We start from the raw sequence: 22,310 nt of genomic DNA, 5'->3' as shown, positions 1-22,310 counted from the left end.
TTCTTTGGATATTTCTTATGTTTCCTTACAACTTCCAAGTTATTTCATGTGATAAACAATTAAACTGATAATTCTTTATTAGAAATCAGATTCTATTTTCAACATATAACACAAAAGACAAAATTTCATTTATCATAGAATAGTTTAGAAAACCATAAAAATTTAGATACTTCACCATTCTTGTTGCATGAATTGAAAGCCATACGAGCAAAGTTAGCTATCACCTGCCTTTAACTTACAACAAGGTGAATAGATCAGTCCCTGCTAGAAGGAGCCAAGAAGCGGTCCTGAAGGCAAATCAATAAGTGAAATAGAGTTAACTTATTTCGGTCTAGGTTCTTTTAATCATTTTCGTATTTTCTTTATCGGGAGGAGCCCCTGACTTTGGGGTCAACAGGGTACCTGCAACGATACAACTGCTGCCCAGTTTTGGGCATAAAAACACCCATACTGACACTATACTGCTGTCCCGTTTTGGGACGGAAAGTACATATGTGAAAACATTAAGTTGCTGTCCCGTTTTGGGACCGAGAACAACATACAAAACAACGCTTAATTTGGTCCATTTTGGGACCAACAATAACACACAAAAGCAGTGTTAAATCTGGTCCGTTTTGGGACCTATAGAACATACATTAACAGGGTATAAATCTGGTCCGTTTTGAGACCTATAAAACATATATTAACAGGGTATAAATCTGGACCGTTTTGAGACCTATAAAACATACATTAACAGGGTATAAATCTGGTCCGTTTTGAGACCTATAAAACATACCTTAACAGGGTATAAATCTGGTCCGTTTTGAGAAATGAGATGACAAGAAAATTCTTATGGTTTTATAGACTCAGACCAATTGTAAAAGTTTGGATGATCAAACCCATTAATATCATATGATTTTATTAGGTAAACCAATATCAAGTGGATTGAGCCTAACTTGAGTAAAACATAAATAGGAACAATATACTTACTTGTGCTGAGTTTTAGATAGGAGGTCAAAGCTTTGTTCTTATCTTCACTTTTCCTTTCTTCCTCCCTCCTACTGTTGAGGTGTGCACGGAGAACAAGGAAGGGGAAGAATATGGGCGAGATATAGAAGGAAAAAGGGAGAAGAGTTGGGCGTGTGAGAAGCCCAAGTTCCTTTTATTCTACACTCTTTTGTTGTAGTCTTGTACAAAAGAGAGTGAAAGAGATATGGTAGTTGCTAAATCAAATCCCTTGATTTCCCAATGACTACTATGTAATATAGGCAATATATAAAAGAGAGTAAAAGAGATATGGTAGTTGCTAAATCAAATCCCTTGATTTCCCAATGACTACTATTGTTGGGATTTGATTGCTCATTTTCCAAAAATTACAAGATCTTATCTTTTAAGAAATCTCCTAAAATTTTGAGATTTTGAATTTTACATAAGTGAGTCTATCATACCAAAAGAGGGGTGCAAGATTCCTTTCAAAGTGGAAATCAAATCTCCAAAAAGAAAAGAAACTTTCCCTTCCAACATTCTTAACTTATTTATCATGCAATCATTGTTACTTACCCTAATTATACATATATAATTAGTAGTTTTGAAATGCTATTACTAATTAAAAGCAAAGTATACAATATTCAATGGATTTTTGGAAGATTTTTAGGTGGACCCACACCTATATGCACATTTTTCCATACAAGGAAAAACGTGGGTTTCTTCCCTCCACTTTTAATACAAAAAATTTTCCACCTTTTAAGTGCTATTTTCCACGGAAATTATTTTCTTCTCTCAATTAGAGAATTTAGATATAACTTTAAATAGCCATAGATTCCAAGACCTATGGATCCAAGCAAATCAAAGGGAAAAAAGTGGTTAAAAACTAAGATCAAGGGTTGATCAACGATGGATCGTTGATCCCCATCCTTGAAAATAGATCCACTGATCCAAAGGCCTAAATCTTAGGGTTATCAAAGAGAAGATAATCACAGTCATTACAGAAGTAATGCAATGAAGTATAAGAAAGTACAATGACTAGTCTCCCGTCCAAGGACCTCAATTCCATGTCAATACCACATAGTTATGAGGTATTATTGGTCCCATGCCGATCTAACATCCCATGCATAAGATACGGTTTCTTTGCTATGCTTTCCATTTTTTTGTCGCTCCGACCATTTTGTAGTCAAATTTCGGGAATTTCAGTTGAATTTCTAGAATTTCGGTCGGAAATAATGATACAGAAGGAATTCATTGAGATTTCGTTTCGGTGGGGTTGGAAATGGAAACATTTCGGTCATTTCGGAAAAATTTCGGGGAAATTGAAAACCATGATGTCTAGAATGTTAATTTTCTAATTATTTTAATATTTACATATATTTTTATGTTTTTTATCCTGTTAAGTATATTAAAGAGTCACTCTTTTGCTATCAAATATATTTTACCCACCCATTCCTGTTCGCCTTTTTTTTCTTTTAATTTTTTCATAAATCCTCCAATGCATTTCTCATTTTTTTTTTATAAATTTTATACTCCTTAACTTGTTGTAGAAACCATTCTTGCGATTGGGAGTTGATTGTTTAACTTCGTGATTGTTTTGATGGTTCCAATAGCAAAATTAGGCATCTTTGAGTTCTGATATTTCCTCTCTTCATTGCTTTATAAACCCTACTAACTTGTTCTAACGTGTTTGCATTTTGTGAAACTACTCTCAGGTAAGCATAAGGGTTCCTGGGTATTAGGTGGTGCGTGGAACAATGAACTCTGGGGAGGGGACTTACCAGCTGCTTCTTGGATTGATGATATTACACCTAGCAATCCTGTGAGAAGTCTTAACTTTATTGATGCAAGCTAGCTTGAGGAATTTTTAGTGGCTACGATGGCGTACCTTACATTTGTGTTATATTAATATGCAGGTTTGGCTCTCTAGAATGGATGGTCATATGGGACTAGCCAACACATTAGCTTTAGAAATAGCTGGAATTACAAATTACACAGAAGATCCAGTTGGTGGAACTATCATTAGAACCACTGGCGGAGGTAACCCTGAAGGTTACCCGAGTTTTTGAGTTGTACGTGACTTAAAATTTGTTTATTTATGTCTACATAACTATCCTATTTAGTTTTTGATATCCATCTACTTACTACGATCATATATTGTGTACTCCGCATGTATACATTCTATAATACTTAACATTTAATTGTCTTCTCCTTTTTCCACACATGTTAATTTGTAATTTATATCTTGCTTCTAGAAAACCTGATAATTTCCATTATTACAAGTTAAAGTCGAAAGTAATTTTAGGATTTCCCCCTCATATGTGACCTCCACAGGAGAAAGTAATTTGGATATTGATCATTCTTTTCTACTTGTTGTATGCTCGAGTTCTATTGCAGGTAGCTAATACATAAATTTAAAATGGCGATTAAAGAATTTTCTGTGATGTTAAAAGACAATTCAAACATTTATCCGTTTTTTTCTTGAAAGAAGAGGGTTATTTATTAAGTTCATTTCTTTCCTATTTCCTACTTCACTACCGATTAGTTATCAAATGAGGGGCATTTCGTGTTATTATGTGAGAAAGCATGCAATTAAGTGTTAATTGTGAGAGGATTTACTCATGGTTTTAAAGAGTGATACCTAGTAGAAACCCTATATTGATCTTTCTATTCGTTTTCAACAACAAATGAAAAGGATCATGATAGCAAACTATTTTTTTTTTGGGTTGTGTTGAACGAACCCTGGCGCAGTAGTAAGGTTGCTCCATTGTGATATGGTGGCATGGTTTGAAATTTCGGTTTCGGCATGTATTTCGGTCCCAGCCGAAACCGAAATTTCAACTGAAATCCTGAAATTTCGGCCGAAATTAGGTAAAGACGCTCCAAATGTCGTTTTTTTGGGCCGAAATTACGAAATTTCTGTAATTTCGGCCGAAATTTTGTAAAGGAATAAAAAATTAATATTTTTTATGAAATTTCGCCGAAATTACGCAAATTTCTCGAAATTTCGACCGAAATTTTGTACGTTTCGGTAATTTCGGATTTCGGTCGTTTCGGTGTCGGTGTTGACCGAAATCCGAAATTTCAGTCCAAAATTTCGGATTTCGGTCGAAATTTAAAACCATGCATGGTGGTCACGGGTTTGAGTCACGGAAACAGCCTCTCTGCAAAGCAGGGGTAAGGCTGCGTACATCTAGCCCTCCCCAGACCCTGCAATGGCGGGAGCCGTGCACTGGGGCCGCCCTTTTTCTGTGCTGAAGGAACCCTAGTTAGTTGATCCTTAGTTTCAAAACTCCCCCGCATCATCGTCTACTTGCCCGAGTCGACTCCCTTTTAACCTGGCCGCATTCTTGCCGAGTCTGTGTTTTGATCTCTAATCCTGAGATCAATTCTGAAGGCTTTTCATTACCGGGCAATTGTTTTTTAAAGAAAACCTTTTCTTTTTTCCCCTTTGTTTCTACCTATTGCGCATCAAAGTGTCGTTTTGAATTTTTTGGGTGTATTTCTATCCCCTTCTCTGCAATATTTATTTTGTTTAAAACAAAGTTACTGGAAGCTTCGTAATTGGGTGGTAATCTCGCTTTGGAAGCTAAATTATTCTTGCTTCCTAAATTTAAGGGAAGCACACTTTCTACACACTTTCTCTTAATTAGGAGTACGCTTCCTAGTTACGTAATCATTTTTTTCCTAGTAAGAGTGTTTTCCCATTCTGATAATGTTGAAGGGATGTAGTTAAAACTTAAAAAACTCATTTTATGTTCAAGATAACACTCAGGCAGATTTTTTCCAAAAACTTAATGTTAAACCTACATGAATGAATCATATCAAAGTATAAATCTCCAAACTTTGTAATCCTAATCAACCGCTAAGTCCTCTTTACTATTTATAACTCTAAACTACCTTAATTCTTCCTTACTAACCTCCTATGACCCTAACTCTTTCGATACGCTTGCTATTTTCTTCCAATGAGGCTTATTACATGCTTTATGTGACTCAACGACTTTTACTACACATTTTCTCTTTACATTACGTAAATATTTTAACTGCCCGCAATTTTCTTTTTTCAGACCCCTCGCTTCCTGCTTCTGCTACCCGCGCCGCTCTTTAGACTCGCTTCCCACTCTTGAACCTATGTTTCAAAGCTTGTTCATCGATCTTTCTGTTGGGCTTCACTGACTTGTGGCTTTTGTCTATATGTTTGATGTATAGCAAAGTATGATTAAGATTAATCCTTGCTTTCTTATTATCGGTTGCTTGTTGGTCTTATGTTGAGTTGTTTCTATAGTTGATGCATTTGCAAACTGATTTGGGGTTTGGAAATGTATCAAATGTTTATGCCCGATCTACAGATTGACAATCAGATTGTTTTTCTTTTTTCTTTCTCATAAATTTTTATTTTATTTATTTTCATTTAAAATTAGTTTAAAAAGAATGAAAATAATTAAATATTATGAATATTTGATAAAAAACCAGTCAAAATACATATTTAATTCTAAATATTTCTTATACGAAGAGTGGTTTTCTGATCTATAAATTGGTATGATTTCAAAATTTTCTTTCAAAAATATATTTCATATTTATTTTTATCAAGATATTAGAAATTAATAAATAATTATTAAAATCATTAAAATCTACAAAAGGGGCAATGGAATAATAATGTAACATTATGTCAATAATGCATAATATTGTATTGTTATATATTGTATTTTATAATATTATATTTATTTTTGGGCAGTGATAAATCGACCCCCATATATTTTAAATCAGCCCCCATATAGGGCAGTGCAGAGAGAGAGAGAGAGAGAGAGAGAGAGAGAGAGAGAGAGAGATGGGGGTCGATTTAAGATATATGGAGGTCGATTTATCACTGCCTTATTTTTTTTGTTTTTTTATTAAAAAAATAAATATATATTTTCGGAAGAATTAAAAAAATCAAGACATGTGCAGATTTTCCCATTCCTTTTCTCCCTATTATATATGAAATTTATGTTGCATTTTCATCAACTTCATGTGAAATGTGCGGTGTATGTATTTTGTATAAATAGCGGAGTTTATGTGTTATATGTTATTCTTAAATAATGTGATATATTATATATACTAGTATGTGTGTTTGTTTTATGAATTAATTAGTAAGTATATGTTACTATTCGAAAAAATAAAATAAAATTAGTGAGCATTTTTTTACAAACTTATAAAGTTTATAACTTTATTAATTACATGTGAGTGATAGTAATGTTTATGTTTTTTTAGAAGTATCACATTCACCATGCCACCATGTTAAAAAAGGGTTGATGACGTTGGTTGGAAACATAGGCAGCCTATTGATGGCAGTAGGCAAAAGTCTATATACAGAGACTGTGGGAGGAAGTTAGGCAGTGGTGGTGTTTCAAGATTGAAACAACACCTTGTGTGTGGTTTTGGGGATGTGCCACTCTGCCTAAGCTACCCCAAAGGAGGTTATGGAAGCCCATTCAAAGGTGTTGAAGGGGACCAAACATGTTAGGTAGGATAGGCAGAGGGAAAGAGTTCATGGATGCTATACTAGAAAGAAGCACGATGGAGAGGACTGATTGGATGATGATGATATTTGGTATCTATCTGTTGTCGAGACATACAGGGGATGGAGTATAGACAAACCATGAGGGAGTCCATGGTATCTGAGCATGTGAGGGTGAAAATGAGGAGGATTAACTCCTCCAGGATAGATTTTAGCCTGTCCATACATGAGGAGTGTTTTAGTTCCCAGTTCCCACGTAGGTTGCGCGAGGATGGTAGGAAGTAGGCAGCCACAAGCAAGGTTGACACACATTCAGTCTATTTTCATAGACACGGAGACGGAGAAAATTTGGTCTGGGGTGGGGGCATTGTGGAAAACTAGTTGTATGTGGGCGTGAGAAATTGTGTGCAGATATCGTTCTTGACAACTTAAGAAGAGAGGAGAGAAGGTGAGTTCTAAGGCTTGCAAATGAAAATGAGAAATGGGCTTCTCTCCCCTTCATTGTATAACATATCGTCATGATAGATCACATGTGTACCCCTTCTGTAATGTGCATTGAAGGAATTCTACTATAGTAATTCCTAAAAGTTGAACAAATTCACCATTAGTAAGGAATTCATCTTTGAATTAAATATACCAGCTATTTCTTCTTCTTTTTTATTCAAAGAAACTCGAGTTGAAAAGGGCGACTTCAAATATCGTGATGGCATCATGTGAATGCCACCAGTATTGCTAACTTGTGCCCCACTTTTTGGCCAATCTCTTATTTTCTCTGTTTGCTTCTTTGATGCCCTTTGGGACTGCTTTTATTATAGATTGCACTGTTCTCAATTGATGCCCTCGGTCTTTTACATAGTTCATTTATTGAATATGTTTTTTTATGAATATTGCACATACTTTATCACTCTTGAAAAGGCCATGGGAAATAGAGAAATGTGACCAACTAAACAATTGTTTCTATAATGGTTTGCTTTTCAATGGAATGTTACTCATGGACTATTATTTTACTATTATAATCCACTTCGTATCTGCAGAACCCACTGGACTTCTGGTTGACTCTGCAATGAAGCTTCTTGTTCCTTGGATTCCTGAGGTCTCAGTCCATGAGAGGAGGGATGCATTGGTAAGAGCAAGCAAGCTTGCACTTATGATGGGGGTTACAACAGTTGTTGATTTTGGGAGATATTTCCCTGGTTCAACCCCAGAGCTAGTTTGGGAAGATTTTTCAGGTTTAATTTTCAAATCCTTTCACTTCTGCTCCATAGTTTTCTGGATGCATTTGAATGGTGGTTTCGCTCTAATTTGATAAAATAGACATTATAAAATGTTATCGGATATATTGGCACAGTTTATGGATTGTGATATTAATCAAGTTTTTTGTATTATTCTCACCAAAGCCTTATTTTGTGATATTCACAGATGTTTACCAATGGGCTGATTCTACTGGGAAAATGATGATCAGAGTTTGCTTATTTTTTCCAATGGAGACATTGTCCCGTTTAGTTGTATGTATCTTTCTTCAGATAACTACCATTTTGGAACTTGCCACGATCTTCTAAGTTATACTGTCGTTGCTGAGATTCCCAAACTGTTCTGAATGAACCTGTCCTTTATCGTGATAAGATGTGTGTGTGTGTGTGGGTGTGGGGGCGGGGGGAGGCTGGGGAGGGCTAGATGTACGCAGCCTTGCCCCTGCTTTGCAGAGAGGCTGTTTCCGTGACTCGAACCTGTGACCACCAGATCATGATAAAATAAAAGGGCGGCCCAGTGCACGAGGCTCCCGCCATTGCGGGGTCTGGGGAGGGCTAGATGTACGCAGCCTTACCCCTGTTTTGCAGAGAAGCTGTTTCCGTGACTCGAACCCGTGACCACTAGGTCACAATGGAGCAACCTTACCGTTGCGCCAAGGCTCGCCCTCACCAGATCGTGATAAGATAAAATTATAAAAACTATAAATTAGAATTAGTGGAAAAATGAAAAAATCACATGTATTTTGAGACAAAAAGTTGTTGAGATTAATCACTTCTGGGTACCTTTACAACATTCATTAAGAGACCATAGACATAGTTAAAAGTCCGCCCCTAAATCTTGCAACACTCAAGCTGGAGTGCAACTGCAAAAATTTTCCAGCTTGAAAAGAATGTTGCAAGTCTTTGCCAACGAGCTTAATAAAGAAATCTGCAAGCTCGTCTTCTGATTTAACATGTGCCTTGCTTATCTCTTTAGATGGTACCTTGTCCTTGATGGAGTGGTAGTTTACCTATCGTGTTTTATCCTCTGTGGGTTTGAGGAAATGTGTATGGTAGCCTAGTTTCACAGTGTAACTTCATGGGAAGCTTGACCTGATACACAAACTATATTAATAGATTATTGGTCCAAATAATTTTGCATGTGGTAGGATCCATAGCTCTATGCAAATTTTTTTTTGGACTTAGACACAACGGATCACTTCCTGCTTTTCCGTGTAACTAAACTCCTGCCAACGAAGTGTGATAACTAAATGTACTTCATTTATCTACTTCGAGAAAATCCCCAGTCCGCATCATAATATACCTCATCTTCCAAATGGTGCTTTCTTGCAAATAGAGTCCCTTTACTAGGAGAGGACTTGTACCTCACAATTCTTTATATTTCATCAAGATGAGTGTCTGCAGCTTATGCATAAATTTTTTGACTATGATATTCCACATGTTTTGAAAGCTGATGATTGTGCCATTATTTGTACTTTTCAACTTTCTCATCCTATTAATGAAATGAGCATTAGTGTTTCCCTAATGTATGGGACCTTTTGGTTGTGTGGGTGCATACAAGAAATCAAACTTTGGACTTCAGTCCAGACTTAGGAATTTGTTCTCTACAGAAGTCGTTACATGTCGGCTGAAATTGACACATGTTGGTGGGAGCTTAAACCCATGCCTCTGGTTAATACTTTATAGATTTTCGTAGTCCCTTAATGATGTATGGATTGTTAGTTATTACAAATAAAATAATAAAGTCCTTTTCTGGACATTTTGTTTTCCAAAGAATACTTCCAATTTTATGGTGTTTATGTGCTTCACTTTTTTGACGTCTTTGAATAATAGGGTTGGATTTATCCATGTTTTTGTACTTATTTTTTTCCTTTGACTCTTGATCTTCTTAGGATCTTTTCCAAGCAACAGGCCGGGCCTTCAGCCAGTGGATTTATCTTGGTGGTGTTAAAGCTTTTGCTGATGGGTCCTTGGGTTCCAACAGTGCACTTTTCTACGAGGTGATAACATGCTTGGAACGATATTGTAATGACCGTTAAATCATATAAAGACTCATGGTATCTATGTTTTCTTGTACATAATTTTCTTTTGTATTCTCAAAAGCGTTTACGTAAATTGATTTGAGGATAGTTATCAGTTCTAGAGAATTAACTTCTGTTTGATCTGGTAAAATCTGTTATGGGCCACTATTGATCTACATATCTACAATTATTAATAGTTGACAAAGAGCTACGCTCTATCCTTATATAAGGTGTGCACTAGTGAATTAAAGAGTCAAGTCGTAAATCCTTGTCTTTAGTATCCCTGGCAGTCTGGCATGATACTAAATGAGTAGAATTTTCAAGGAGCAGCAATTCCTTCCCTGATAACTTTGCTAGCATCACAAAAATTAGGATTTGAAAGCATTTTGAATGAGCCCTGAATATGAGGTTTGAGAAAGAAAATAATCTTGTGCTTATTGTTGTGGTTCATACTTTAACCACACTTTAACAGTGGGCTGCAATTTGTTCAAACAGCAGTGGAAATGTAGGACGTTGTTTGTCCATTTCTTCATGTAAGGACAATGCAACATAGATTTCATTAGTCGTGTGGGTAGGTCATCATCAACAAGTGGGAGAGATCATTAAGTACAATGCATTTTTAAGGGTGATATGTGAAGATCTGAGTAATTATTATTTTGTTTCTTTCTATTTTGCTAGATGTTCTGGGTTACACTAGAAAAAGATTGCATGAAGAAGGTTGCTCGAAATCGTTTGGGTTAATCCGTAGATATGAAGTCACTATAGAATGTTGGTCATGAAATGCTCTCATCATTAACCTTGATGTATGTAACATACTAACATTGAAAGTTTTTCAAAAATCTCATGCCATTCTCAAAAGAATGATAAATACCATTAAAATATTATGCCATCTTAGAAACTTTCAATATATAGTTTGTTTCTTTTTTGTTATGACATTCTTATATATTTGTGGGATTTTTATTTTTATTTTTCTATTATTTTTAAGTGTCTCAATTTTTTATTTTTCTTTTTGTTAGTTAATCATTTTTTTCTTTTCTTGTCTTATGTATTAAAATCCTAAACGAAAAAAGGTTATAATAATAATGTGACTTAAAACTTTGAAAGTTAATTCACTATTTTCATTTTAGGTCCTATTCTAAAGATCCTCCGCATGTTCACGCTGATGATTAAGATGAAGATGACGTTGAAGTTCATCTACCAAGTTTGGAAATTATAGAACACTCAAATTAGTATTTTATGGATCGGTGTATAATTAGCAATTTATAATTTAGTCACTCATGCACAGTTGGGATGTTGTATTCAAGCATGTGTAAGTGTTAGAAATAGAGAAGAAGAGATGATGTTAGCAACCCATACGAGAAAAGGAAAAGCTCTCCTTTAGATTATATTCTCTTATTCACAATAATAGGTTGAAAGAATTGTTAACTTGAGCTACAATGAACATTAACAAAATATAAAGTGCAATGAACATTAATAAAATGCAAAGCCCCTTAGTGGCTTGTAAACTTAAATATAGTTCTAACACTCCCATCTGGATAGTATGTTTTCTTCAAACATAGATAGCACAAAAATTAAATATTGATGGCATTACTATGACAACTTTTGTAAAAATATATGGAACGTAATCTTATATAGAAATTTATCCAGATGTCAATTCTCCATCCTCGACCTCGTCTTGAATAAATTGATGATCAATCTCAATGTGATTTGTTCATGCATGAAAAGTTTGATTTGGAGGCAACTTGATTTTTCCGTGATTATCACAACGTATAATGCACGATTTTGTGCTTAACCCAAGTCTTGCATTGTGTTCTTGATTTGTTGATGCTATTGATTGATATTATGCTTCTACAGTTACCTAGCTAAAATCCTTTTTGTACCATACCAAGAAACGAGGAAACCATTTATCATTATCCAATAACTAGAAATAGATTTTGTAGTACCTGTTCACTTTCCAATCAGCGTTTGAATAAGCTTGAATACCTATTCACATGTTTTGTTGAATTTTGAATAACATACCATATGTGAAAGTGTCTCGCCTCGAAACTAAATATTCAAATCTCAAGGCGCGACTAACACTTTCAAGCCTTGAAACTTGAATATGTTCAATTCTCAAGGTGCGACCAACACTGTTATGCCTCGAAACCCGAACATGTTGAAATCTCAAGGCGCAACTAGTGTAGACAATACATATGGTCTACACAGAAATAAAAAAATTACATCAAGGTCCAAAATCAAAAGAATTGGACTGATAAAATTTTATATATTTAATTTACACACTAATAAAAGAAATGACCACAAAATATGGATAAACGAATCCCTCCACCAGGTCTGCCTCCGAAAGACCAATAAATAGACACTAGCTCCTTGAAGTTTAAAAAATCAAAAAAATGTTTCATTTTGTTTGGCCTACTATGTTTGTTTTAGAATTTCAGCCAAATGTTATTTCATGACCATTACCTTCACATGAGATCATTCATTTGTGGAAAGTTCTCTTTAAAAGGAATTTTTTTTTTCTACGATAACTAAATATTTGCTAGTTTTTTAGTCAAACTCATGAGAATATTCTAGATGCATGGACACCGCACCAAATTCATGGACTTTGAGGAAATTAGTTGTGCAGTATTGGTAGACATCTAATAGTTTTTTTCACTCCCTTTACTGTTATTTTAATTTTAATTTGTTTCTTCTTGTAAATGATTTATCCATATATACGACATTAGATCCACAGATCTATTATCTTGATTTGTGCTTGATTAGCAATAGTTTATTATTTCCGATCAACAAGCTCTAATAAATACTAGTAGTATATTTCACAACAATTTGGAAACAGCCAATACGCAGTAGGACATCACTGAAACATGCTAAATCAATGTGTGTAGGGAAGTGACATATTCACTCCCTTTTCTTCCCCGGGACAGCCCCCTCCAGTGTATCTATGACTACCTTTTTACACTACAAGGGGCTGTCCAAGTAAGAAAAAAGGGGCGAATATATCATTTCCCAAATATGAGTGGCCTTTTTTTTTTTCTATTTTCCCTAATAATTAACATAGGGAAATGATATCAGCACAACCACGTTTTGATATTTTCACTAACTCTTCTTGTCTTTTAGTATTGAATGAGCTGTCAAAGGTTATTACAGTTCCCAAAAAGCTCTCACAAGCCAATTAAAAAACAAAAGACAAGCTGGGTTTGTGCAATTATTAAAACACTGTTGTGCTGATATCATTTCCGTTAACATATTGTGGGGAAGTTTTTCGTTCCAAAGCATGGGTTTGGAATGAAACATGTTAAATCAAAATATATAATACATTCATCTGTGTGTATGAGTGGTGTTATTTTTTTATTTCCCAAAATAATGAGCGTCTTGTGGGGATGTTATTCGGTTCAAAGTATGCTGTGGAATGTTAAGCCGAGTCATATCACTCTATAAATTTTGCTGCCCACCCTTGCCTTTGCGCTTGTGAAAAATGAAAGTATTAGGCTTTCTAGGACATGAGAGATTTTGAAAAGTCGTTTGTCAATATTTAGGAAGAAAGAACCAAAATTTTTAAGGTATTTTTATACTGGGGGTAGTTTTGTACTTGCATGAATTAGGGTTTTTTCCCTTTATTGTAACGTGTCTCTGAACACCATATAAAAAGGTGTGATATCAGAACCCGACCTAGAGAGTTGTGAGGGTTTTGTAATCTCTTCTACAGAATAGTGGAATCGTTGGCTTGTCGCTCTGCCGTGGACGTAGCCCATACCAAACTGGTTGGGTGAACCACGTAAATCTGTGTTCTGTTTGTGTGTTTTTTCGTTTATCTTTTGCATCGTTATTCTGCTGCGTTATTAATTCCTAACAATTTGGAAATCTCCTTGAGCAACCTAAATGTGAGGAAGGTAATTTGCTAGGGTGTCTTTATATGTTTGAAAGTTATTTAAAGTCATAGAGATGGTATCACTGATTTATGTATTGTTCATTGGAAGTTTGAAGTTCTGTGTTTCTTACATTTTCCTCTTCAATTTTGGGTTGATATCTATTGGTAGTTGACATTTTATTTGTCTCATCTCTCTCCCTTTTACCTTAGAATTCTCCCTTACATTCCATGTGATCAAGGTTTGCAAATCGTTTTGTGTCCAAGGAGGAGTGCATGAACATCCAATTCAAACTGCACATGCATGAAATTCCATATGAAACTAGTGTTATGAGGCATTTGTAATGGTCAGGGTATTCAGATACTACTGGTTAAATAGTTTAAGCCTCTTTGCTCTGCCATAGTTGTTAAGGTCGTACGATATATAATAGTTGCTTGCTTGTACTTTATATCATTGAACTTATAACTGTTGTTGTAGCTTGTAGTCATAGAATATTTTTATAATGCATAAACTATGTATTTTTTATTTGAAGTTTAAACTATATTTTTTGTACCGTAAAATATTTACAGAATGCTTAGTTTGTAGATGCAAAACATGCAATTGTAGACTACTATAGTTAGTCTTATCACTTGTGTATAAACCACTATAGTTAGTCTTATCAGGTGACCTATTGTATCAAGGTAACATTGTATATCAGAAAATAGAATTAAGAACTACTTTAGCTGTTTGAACCCAAAAAACAAACTGCTTGCCTTTTAATGATACCTCTCGCATATTATCACTATTTTTATCCTTTTTTGTAATGCACTTTTTGGCATATTTGCAAGTCATTTGGGTGTCATACTGCAATATTTGGTTTTGGCTTCTTTACCTAGTTCAATAATGGTTGTTGCTTCCTTTTATCTTGTATTCAATGGAGAACCTTCTAAGTTGTTAGCATGAAAAGAGATAAATAAAAAGTAATTTAATTATGTCAATTTATGATTGAAAACTCAATCTCGAAAAATTAAATCAATATAATATTTCTTTCTCCAACGAAAGCTTTGATTTGGTTTAAACTAAGATTTTGCTGTATACAATCAAGAAACATGTGGAGATTTAAACTTTTCCTTATACTCAGCTATTGTAAAATGGAACTTTTACCTCAATAAAGTGATATTTTACTTTTGTGTACTTTTGCTGGCTGATTGCTTGATATACCAAATAATATAATTCCATGATATTTTAAATAAATTATTTCTTTAATGGAAGAAGTATGATGAATTTCTCCAGCCTTACATGGATGAACCCCACAATTATGGTTTACAAGTGACAGATCTGGATTGGCTTCGCAACATGAGCATGGAATCAGACAAATCAGGACTTCAGGTGTTGATTTGTTACAATTCTCATAACCTTTCATTTATTCCAAATATATCCTCATTAACACTATATATTTTCTATGGATTCATCCCAGGTTGCTGTTCATGCTATTGGAGATAAAGCGAATGATTTGATACTAGATGTATGTGATTTTGTGGAATCTTCCAATGGAAAAAGAGATCGAAGATTTAGGGTAAATACTTTTTTGTTTTCCAAAAAGGGAAAAAAGTGACCATCGTTAATCACAATATATTTGATGCTAGCTTTACCAAAAATTTGTATAACTTATGTTAATTAGCAGTTCAAACATAATTTTCCACTAATTGAAGTAAAACTATTTCAGATTGAGCACGCTCAGCATTTGGCACCAGGAGCCACAACTCGTTTTGGTCAGCAAGGGGTCATTGCTTCTGTACAGGTTAAATAAGTTTTTAAGTTTGACTTCTCTTGTGATGGATCACTCTTTGTCCTCATTTTTTTTTTAACAGATAATTCACAAGTAAGGGAAAACAAAACAAGAGGTGAAAAAAATCCTTACAACATGAATCCAAAAATAAATAAGAAAAATTAGGTCAATTACAAATCAGTCATATAATGCCAAACAACTACTACTCTATAAGAGACTCTTTTGTTCTCTATGCTTAATCATTCTTGAGCTTTTTTGTTAATGTTCAATAGGGTACAATCCCCATGGGACTAAAGAAGGGAAGAGAAGAGAAGAGAAGAGAAGGTAACGAAGTGAGGGAGAAAACTGAGAGTTATTAGACGTCACATAATATATATATATATATATATATATATATATATATATATATATATATATATATATATATATATATATATATATAGTTGTATACATTAAAGACCAAAATACCCTCTAACACTCCTCTCAAGCTGGAGTGTATCTTACAACCCCAACTTGTTACAAATATCTCTCAATTTGGACTGCCCCAACGGTTTAGTAAACACATCTGCCAACTGGTCTCCATATCGAGTGAAAGTGGTACTAATCTCTCCACTTCGAAGCTTCTCACGAACGAAGTGGTAGTCTACTTCAATATGCTTCGTCCTCATAAAATACTGGATTGGAAGCGATATGAAGTGCTGCCCTATTGTCACAATGCAAAGGTGCTGGAGATGAAGAAGGAATACCAATCTCCGTCAGAAGTGTCCTCAACCGGATCAGCTCTCCACATGTATGATCCATAGCTTGATACTCAGCCTCAACACTCGATCTAGCCACTACATCTTGTTTCTTTCTAAGCCAAGACACAAGATTTTCACCCACAAAGGTACAATAACCTATAGTTGATCTCATATTTGCTGGAGATCCTACCCAATCTGCATCAGTAAACCCCTCTATCCTCAGGTGAACACCTCAGGTGATTATGCTTCCTGAAGAATAAGCCTTGTCCAAGAGCACCTTTCAAGTACTTCACTATCTGCAGGACAGATCCCCAATGCGAAGTACGAGAACTCATAAACTGACTAACTACTCCCACTGCATATGATATGCCAGGGCGAGTCACAGTCAAGTAAATCAATTTACCCACCAGCCTCCTATACCTACCAGGCTCCTCCATTAACTCTCCCTGATTTGAAAAAAGCTTCACGTTGGGATCCATAGGAACCTCATCCGTCTTTGTTCATAATGAGCCTATCTTCTCTAATATATCCAAAACGTACTTCCTCTGTGACAAGGAAATACCACCATGAGAGTATGCCACCTCTATACCCAAAAAGTACCGAAGATGTCCTGAGTTTTTGGTACAAGACTCCATCCGAAGAAACCTCTTAAGTCTCTGAATACCTGACTCATCATCTCCCTTAATCACAATGTCATCCACATACAAAATAAAAAAGATATAGCCATCACCAGAATGAACACTGAATATGGAGTGGTCAACTGCACACTGTCTCAAACCAAACCTCCTAACAGCCTCGTTGAATTTGCCAAACTAAGCTCGTGGGGACTGCTTTAGCCCATATAATATAACGCCTTTTGAAGACGACATAAAGAACCAATCTCCCCCTGAGCAACAAACCTAGGAGGTTTCTCTATATACAGTTCTTCAGAGAGGTCACCATGTAGGAAGGCGTTCTTAACATCCAATTGATAGAGAGGCCAACCACGGTTAACTGCCAAGGAGATAAGCACATGAACTGATGGGATCGTGTTAACAGGAGAAAATGTTTTTGTATAGTCCACACTAAATGTTTGACTATAGCCCTTAGCCACGAAACGAGCTTTCAACCGATCCACGGAACCATCAATGTATTTCACAGAGAACACCTAATGACAACCAATTGCGTGGGCACCCTTAGGCAGCATAACTAAATCCCACATATGATTAGAATAAAGTGCCTCCATCTCAGCCTCCGTGGTGGATGAGCTAATGCCTCTGCAACAAACTTAGGAATCGTATTGACTGACAAAGATGAAACAAAACTCACGTAGGAAGGAGAAACACGATCATAAGAGACAAAATGTGAAATAGGATGAGCGGATGAACGAGAACGAGTCTAAGAAGCAATATGGGACTCAACGGGAGCAGAGGGTAGATCAATACTTGAGACGGATCGGCCAGACCGAGGAGGTGGAACAGGGTGAGGTGGCTTTGATGTAGCAACAGTTTGATCAGCGAGCACAATCTGGTGAGGGCCACAAGAATAAACTTGCACCTGTAAGGGTAGAGCAATTAGAATAGGGCTAGTTAGGGGAAGAGGCAACGCAGACTCGTGAACAGAATTTGGAGCACATTAAGAGAAATAGGCGGTATCCTCAAAGAATGTACATCAGCAGAAACAAAGGTCCTCTGTAGGGTAGAACTATAACACTTGTACCTTTTATGAGTGCGAGAATAGCCAAGGAAGACGCATCTCTCAGAATGAGCATCTCTCGAAGCCAGGAGACAACTTATGGACGAAGCACGCACAACAAAAAACACAGGGAGTTAAAGGAAATGGATCACTCGAAGGGTGAAGTAAAGAAAAGGGAGAACGGCCACCCAACACCGAATAAGGAAGACGGCTACCAAGGAAGCAAGCGGTAAGAACGGCATCACTCCATTAAGGCTTGGGAACCTTCATCTGAAAGAGAACAGTACTAGCTATATCAAGTAAAGACCTCATCTTTCGTTCTGCAACCCCATTCTGCTGGGGGTATACGCACAAGAAGACTGGTGAAGGATACCGTTGGACTCCAGGAACGATCGGAAACCAGAGGCATAAGAAAAATACTCCTTGGCATTGTCGGTCCTCAAGCACCCAACAGAAAAATTATATTGATTACACATCTCATGGTAAAAAGTGTGAAATGCAGAAAAGACCTTAGAACGATCTTTCAATAAAAACAGCCAAGTCATGTTCGAATAATCATCCATTAATATGAAAAAATATTTGAAGTCAAATAAGGAGGATGTTCTACAAGGACCCCAAACATCTGAATGGACCAACTCAAAGGGATAGGAAACTCTATAAACCAGACGTGATGGGAACGACACACGATGGTGTTTACCCAACTCACAGATTTTCATCGAAATTTCCTACTGAAGCTGAAACATTTCTTTTTCCATGGCAATCGAAATTGAAATTTAGAACTTGGCTTCCATAACTTGTCCAGGATTGCATCAAATATTCCCACATCAAATGTTCTTGCCTAGCGAACAAGAATACACGCTCCCCTTAAACAACTCTTAAATGTATGATCTCAATCTCCTTAGTCTTCTCCATGAAATCCACCATAGAAAGGATATTCTTAGTGGTAACAGCATGCTAGAGGAAGGTAGGGCCAGGACTGGTACTCCCTGTGTGCCCTGCATGTGAGCTAGACAACCTCCCACTCTGGCCCACATGCAGGGCGCACAAGGAGTGGCTGTCTCGACCTTGGCATCTTCAAATAATTGCCCGTGATATGACCCCTATATCTTGGGGTCATATCATGGGCATGCGGTAAAGATGGGGGACCATGGGCCCTAGCGGATATTATTGTGGAGATTCATGATCTTGCGACTGTAATCGACCCCAAGATCCAACACATGCGTCAGCGAATGAAGAGGCTGTTAAACTAGCAAAGGATGGGGCTAACAAGGACGGCATAGTAATTATACAAGCTACCTCTCCAAATATCCAGTAATAAGTAATACGTATATTGCTGGTCATTATTGCATAATAACTTGCTCGCTCCGCATCCTTGTTTGTGCTGACCTCGCTGGTGGTATCTTGTGCTTCCGTGAAGCCTTGGGAGTCTTGTTGTTTCAGTGTATACTCACTGTTTTGGATATAGTGGTTGAGTAGGGAGTGTCTGTTGTGCGGGGCTGTTGCTGTTGTCTTATATATGTACTCGTAGGGGGGGACGTCTTGTCCCAGCATATGTAACCATATGTACTTGAACTTGTCTTATTAATGAAAGTTACTTAAAAAAAAAAAAAAAAGTAGGGAGGGGACTGCGGAGTGTAAGGAGAGTATGGAAAATAGGATACCAATTGCAAGGCTTATATTCGTGGGTACTGTTGAAAAGATATGATCATAGTGCCGGATTTTGCACCATCTTTTAGTAGGAGTTATTTTTAGCAATGACTAAATATGTTTGTGCACTTGACTCCGTGTAATTTCTCATTAGCATTGGGTTTTTGCTGTCTTAACAAATATTCTATGTTCCTAATTGCTTCCATGTGGGAAGCCATGAATGTGTGGGCCTGGAAGTGTTGGTGTGGGGGCTCCTAATTGTGCAAGCACTCATTTCTTGGCTTGTTGTTTCATTTTGGAGTTAATTTTCTTGCATTTACATGCTTTATGAGCCCCATTATAATACACCCTTCATCTAGAAAGGAACCATTGAGATATTCCATTGGGACTTTGTTGTTCTATTTCTTACACATGATTTCTTTTTCTTGGAATTGGTTTAGTCATACCACTTTTGGACTCCATATTTTATGATTTCTCAAATTTTGAATTGTATGGTTTTCCATGACCTTGGATAGGATAGAATGGAAGAAAATGATCCACATAGACGAACCCAACTAGAGCCAGGATTGGAGCCGGGTAGATTTCTTTCACCTTCTTCATGAAATTTTTTCTAAAGGATTCATTTAGCCGACCCCAACTAGTTTGGGACAAAGGCTTTGTTAAGTTGAGTTGAGTAGATGGTTTTCCATGCTAATGGATCTCTACTTACGTGAATACATAGTCTTGTGATTAGTTTGGTGTGTTCTGTGTGATCTTATTATTTTATATCATTTTAATGGGAAGATTCGTTGTGCTGGAATAGTTTTAATGACACTTCCGAGTTTTCGACAGCCAGAGCACCTACTTGATGATGTTGATCCTGCTATAAAGAAGCTTGGGGTGGATAGGGCTCAAAGGGGATCATATTTATTTCAATCTCTCTTATCCAGCAATGCCCGATTAACATTTGGTTCTGACTGGCCGGTGAGTATATTATGTTTAATTTTAATCAGTTATATTTCTACACATTAAGACCATTGTAGCTTGAATGTTTAATGTGAATGACGGCCATTCTCCTTAGGATATTTATGAGAAAATGCCATTATTTCAGGTGGCAAATATTAATCCTTTAGGAGGCATCAAAACTGCAGTGAAGAGAATACCTCCTGGTCGGGAAAATGCGTGGATACCATCTGAGCGTGTGTCAATGAATGATGCTTTAAATGCGTATGGAAATTCAACAAACTTTTATCTTTCTACTACTTTACCACGAATTTTATCAGTGTTACGAATGTTACATTTGTTTAGTCTTTCACTATCTTAATCACTTTCATTTTCACAAATGCAATAGATGGATATCATTAACTATGTTTAGTCATATAACTAATGTTTAGGCGGTTTTGTTGTGGAAGCCTTGAGATGGAAGTCGTCTGCTTGTGTTTTTTCAAAACCCTTGTGCTCTGTGTTGTAGAGAACTATCATTTCCTAATTATGGTTGTTAGTTATTGCTTGAATTGTGTGGGTAGTCTCATTGTGATCTATAATAGCTGAGGAACAGTCCTCTAAATGTCTCTGGTGGATTCCCGGACATATGATTTTCAAGCTCCAATGATTCAGAAAATTTTGAATAACAAATCACCACTATCCAGTTAAATGGAATCAATGTTCTGCAATGGGCTAGAGCAGTGAAGTTATTTATGGGACCACAAAAGTTGAGTTATATTAATGAATCTATCAAGGCCCCACAGTTGAAAGATCTAAAATATTCAATAATCTTTTAGTTATCCAAAATATTCAATAACCTCTTAGTTTTGTCTTGGTTATTGAACTCGGATACTAATAAGTTATTAGGAGATACTAAAAAACTCCAACAGGACAATCCTTTGCATACAGTTCTTAATGAAGCTCAAATTGCATGGTCCAATGATATGCATTCATAGCCATTGATGTTTTTTCTCTACAATTTCTCTTGTTTCCCCTTGATTTATCTTGTATGTTTTGGTAACAAACCTCTTTATTTACTCTGATGATCTAGTTTTGACTTAGAACCTGGCATGGCAGGTATACCATTTCAGCTGCTTATTCAAGCTTCCTTGACAATGATTTGGGATCTTTATCTCCGGGAAAGTTGGCGGATTTTGTGGTATTATCTGCCGATTCATGGGAGACCTTTGTGGAAGAACTATCGGCCACTGTCTTGGAAACATATGTTGGTGGTATACATGCCTATCCGTAAATATTATTTGAGCTTCAAGAAGCAGGTGAGATACAAACTCAGTTTACTAGTCTCTACTATAGTGTTTTGTTATGCAATTGCCACTTTACAGTTTGAGCCTGTCAAAATTGTGGCTGGCATACACCAAAGAGAGGAAGAGAGGCAATGCATATCATATAAAAATGATAATGTTTTAGATATGCACTTAGTTCAGACATCAGACTCTTGAAAGTCAAGATACAACATAGATGTATAATCATATTATATACTTATACAATAAGACTTAAGTCTTAACGTCGAGGACATAGACGTGCCATCATATTGTATATATGCAATCATTAGAGACATGTATTTCACCTGATTATGATCTTCTCCATAATTACGAAGTTCCGATTCAGGAAACGTCTGGGTATTTCTTAAAACATACTATACGGCCCACTTCATAGGATGATCTGAACTGTTCGTTTGTTGTGCCATGGATGAGTGCATGTGTTTGCTGGATTAGGTCGCTTTGAATTTCTCGTGTGAATTATAAATACAGTTGGGGCTCTAATAATTAATTTTAATGGTGGCCCAATTTATAAGTATTAAAGAGTATTAATTCCCACGTAGGTGTTGTCCAACTCCTAACCACGTGTCACTCCCTTTGTCCAACCTTTTGTACTTACCCAACCCTCTAACCACATGTCACTT

At 36.3% G+C, this 22,310-nt stretch overlaps 1 protein-coding gene across 2 annotated transcripts in view; it reads left to right on the top strand.

The window, feature by feature from the left end:
- The window catches only part of LOC143889486 (protein LONG AFTER FAR-RED 3-like), a 32,104-nt gene extending 10,039 nt beyond the window's left edge, over positions 1-22,065 (top strand). Inside the window, exons 5-16 of one of the 2 annotated variants that reach the window (XM_077393754.1) lie at positions 2,679-2,785; positions 2,880-3,003; positions 7,495-7,689; positions 7,880-7,965; positions 9,603-9,710; positions 14,867-14,962; positions 15,051-15,149; positions 15,300-15,374; positions 19,939-19,999; positions 20,259-20,386; positions 20,514-20,629; positions 21,464-22,065. In XM_077393754.1, coding sequence (XP_077249869.1) covers positions 2,679-2,785; positions 2,880-3,003; positions 7,495-7,689; positions 7,880-7,965; positions 9,603-9,710; positions 14,867-14,962; positions 15,051-15,149; positions 15,300-15,374; positions 19,939-19,999; positions 20,259-20,386; positions 20,514-20,629; positions 21,464-21,638 — 1,370 coding nt within the window. In that variant the 3' untranslated portion in view covers positions 21,639-22,065. Of the gene's footprint in view, positions 1-2,678; positions 2,786-2,879; positions 3,004-7,494; positions 7,690-7,879; positions 7,966-9,602; positions 9,711-14,866; positions 14,963-15,050; positions 15,150-15,299; positions 15,375-19,938; positions 20,000-20,254; positions 20,387-20,513; positions 20,630-21,463 lie in introns of both variants that reach the window. The other variant, XM_077393824.1, reaches the window with a different exon arrangement.
- Positions 22,066-22,310: the final 245 nt, after the last annotated feature.

Source organism: Tasmannia lanceolata, unplaced genomic scaffold (genome assembly GCF_043159265.1).
Source record: "Tasmannia lanceolata isolate RefF3 unplaced genomic scaffold, GAP_Taslan_0.1 ptg000002l, whole genome shotgun sequence".
In the NCBI taxonomy this organism is placed as follows: Eukaryota; Viridiplantae; Streptophyta; class Magnoliopsida; order Canellales; family Winteraceae; genus Tasmannia; species Tasmannia lanceolata.
Note: the sequence above shows the minus strand (reverse complement) of the source record. Positions and strands in the feature narration are given on the sequence as shown.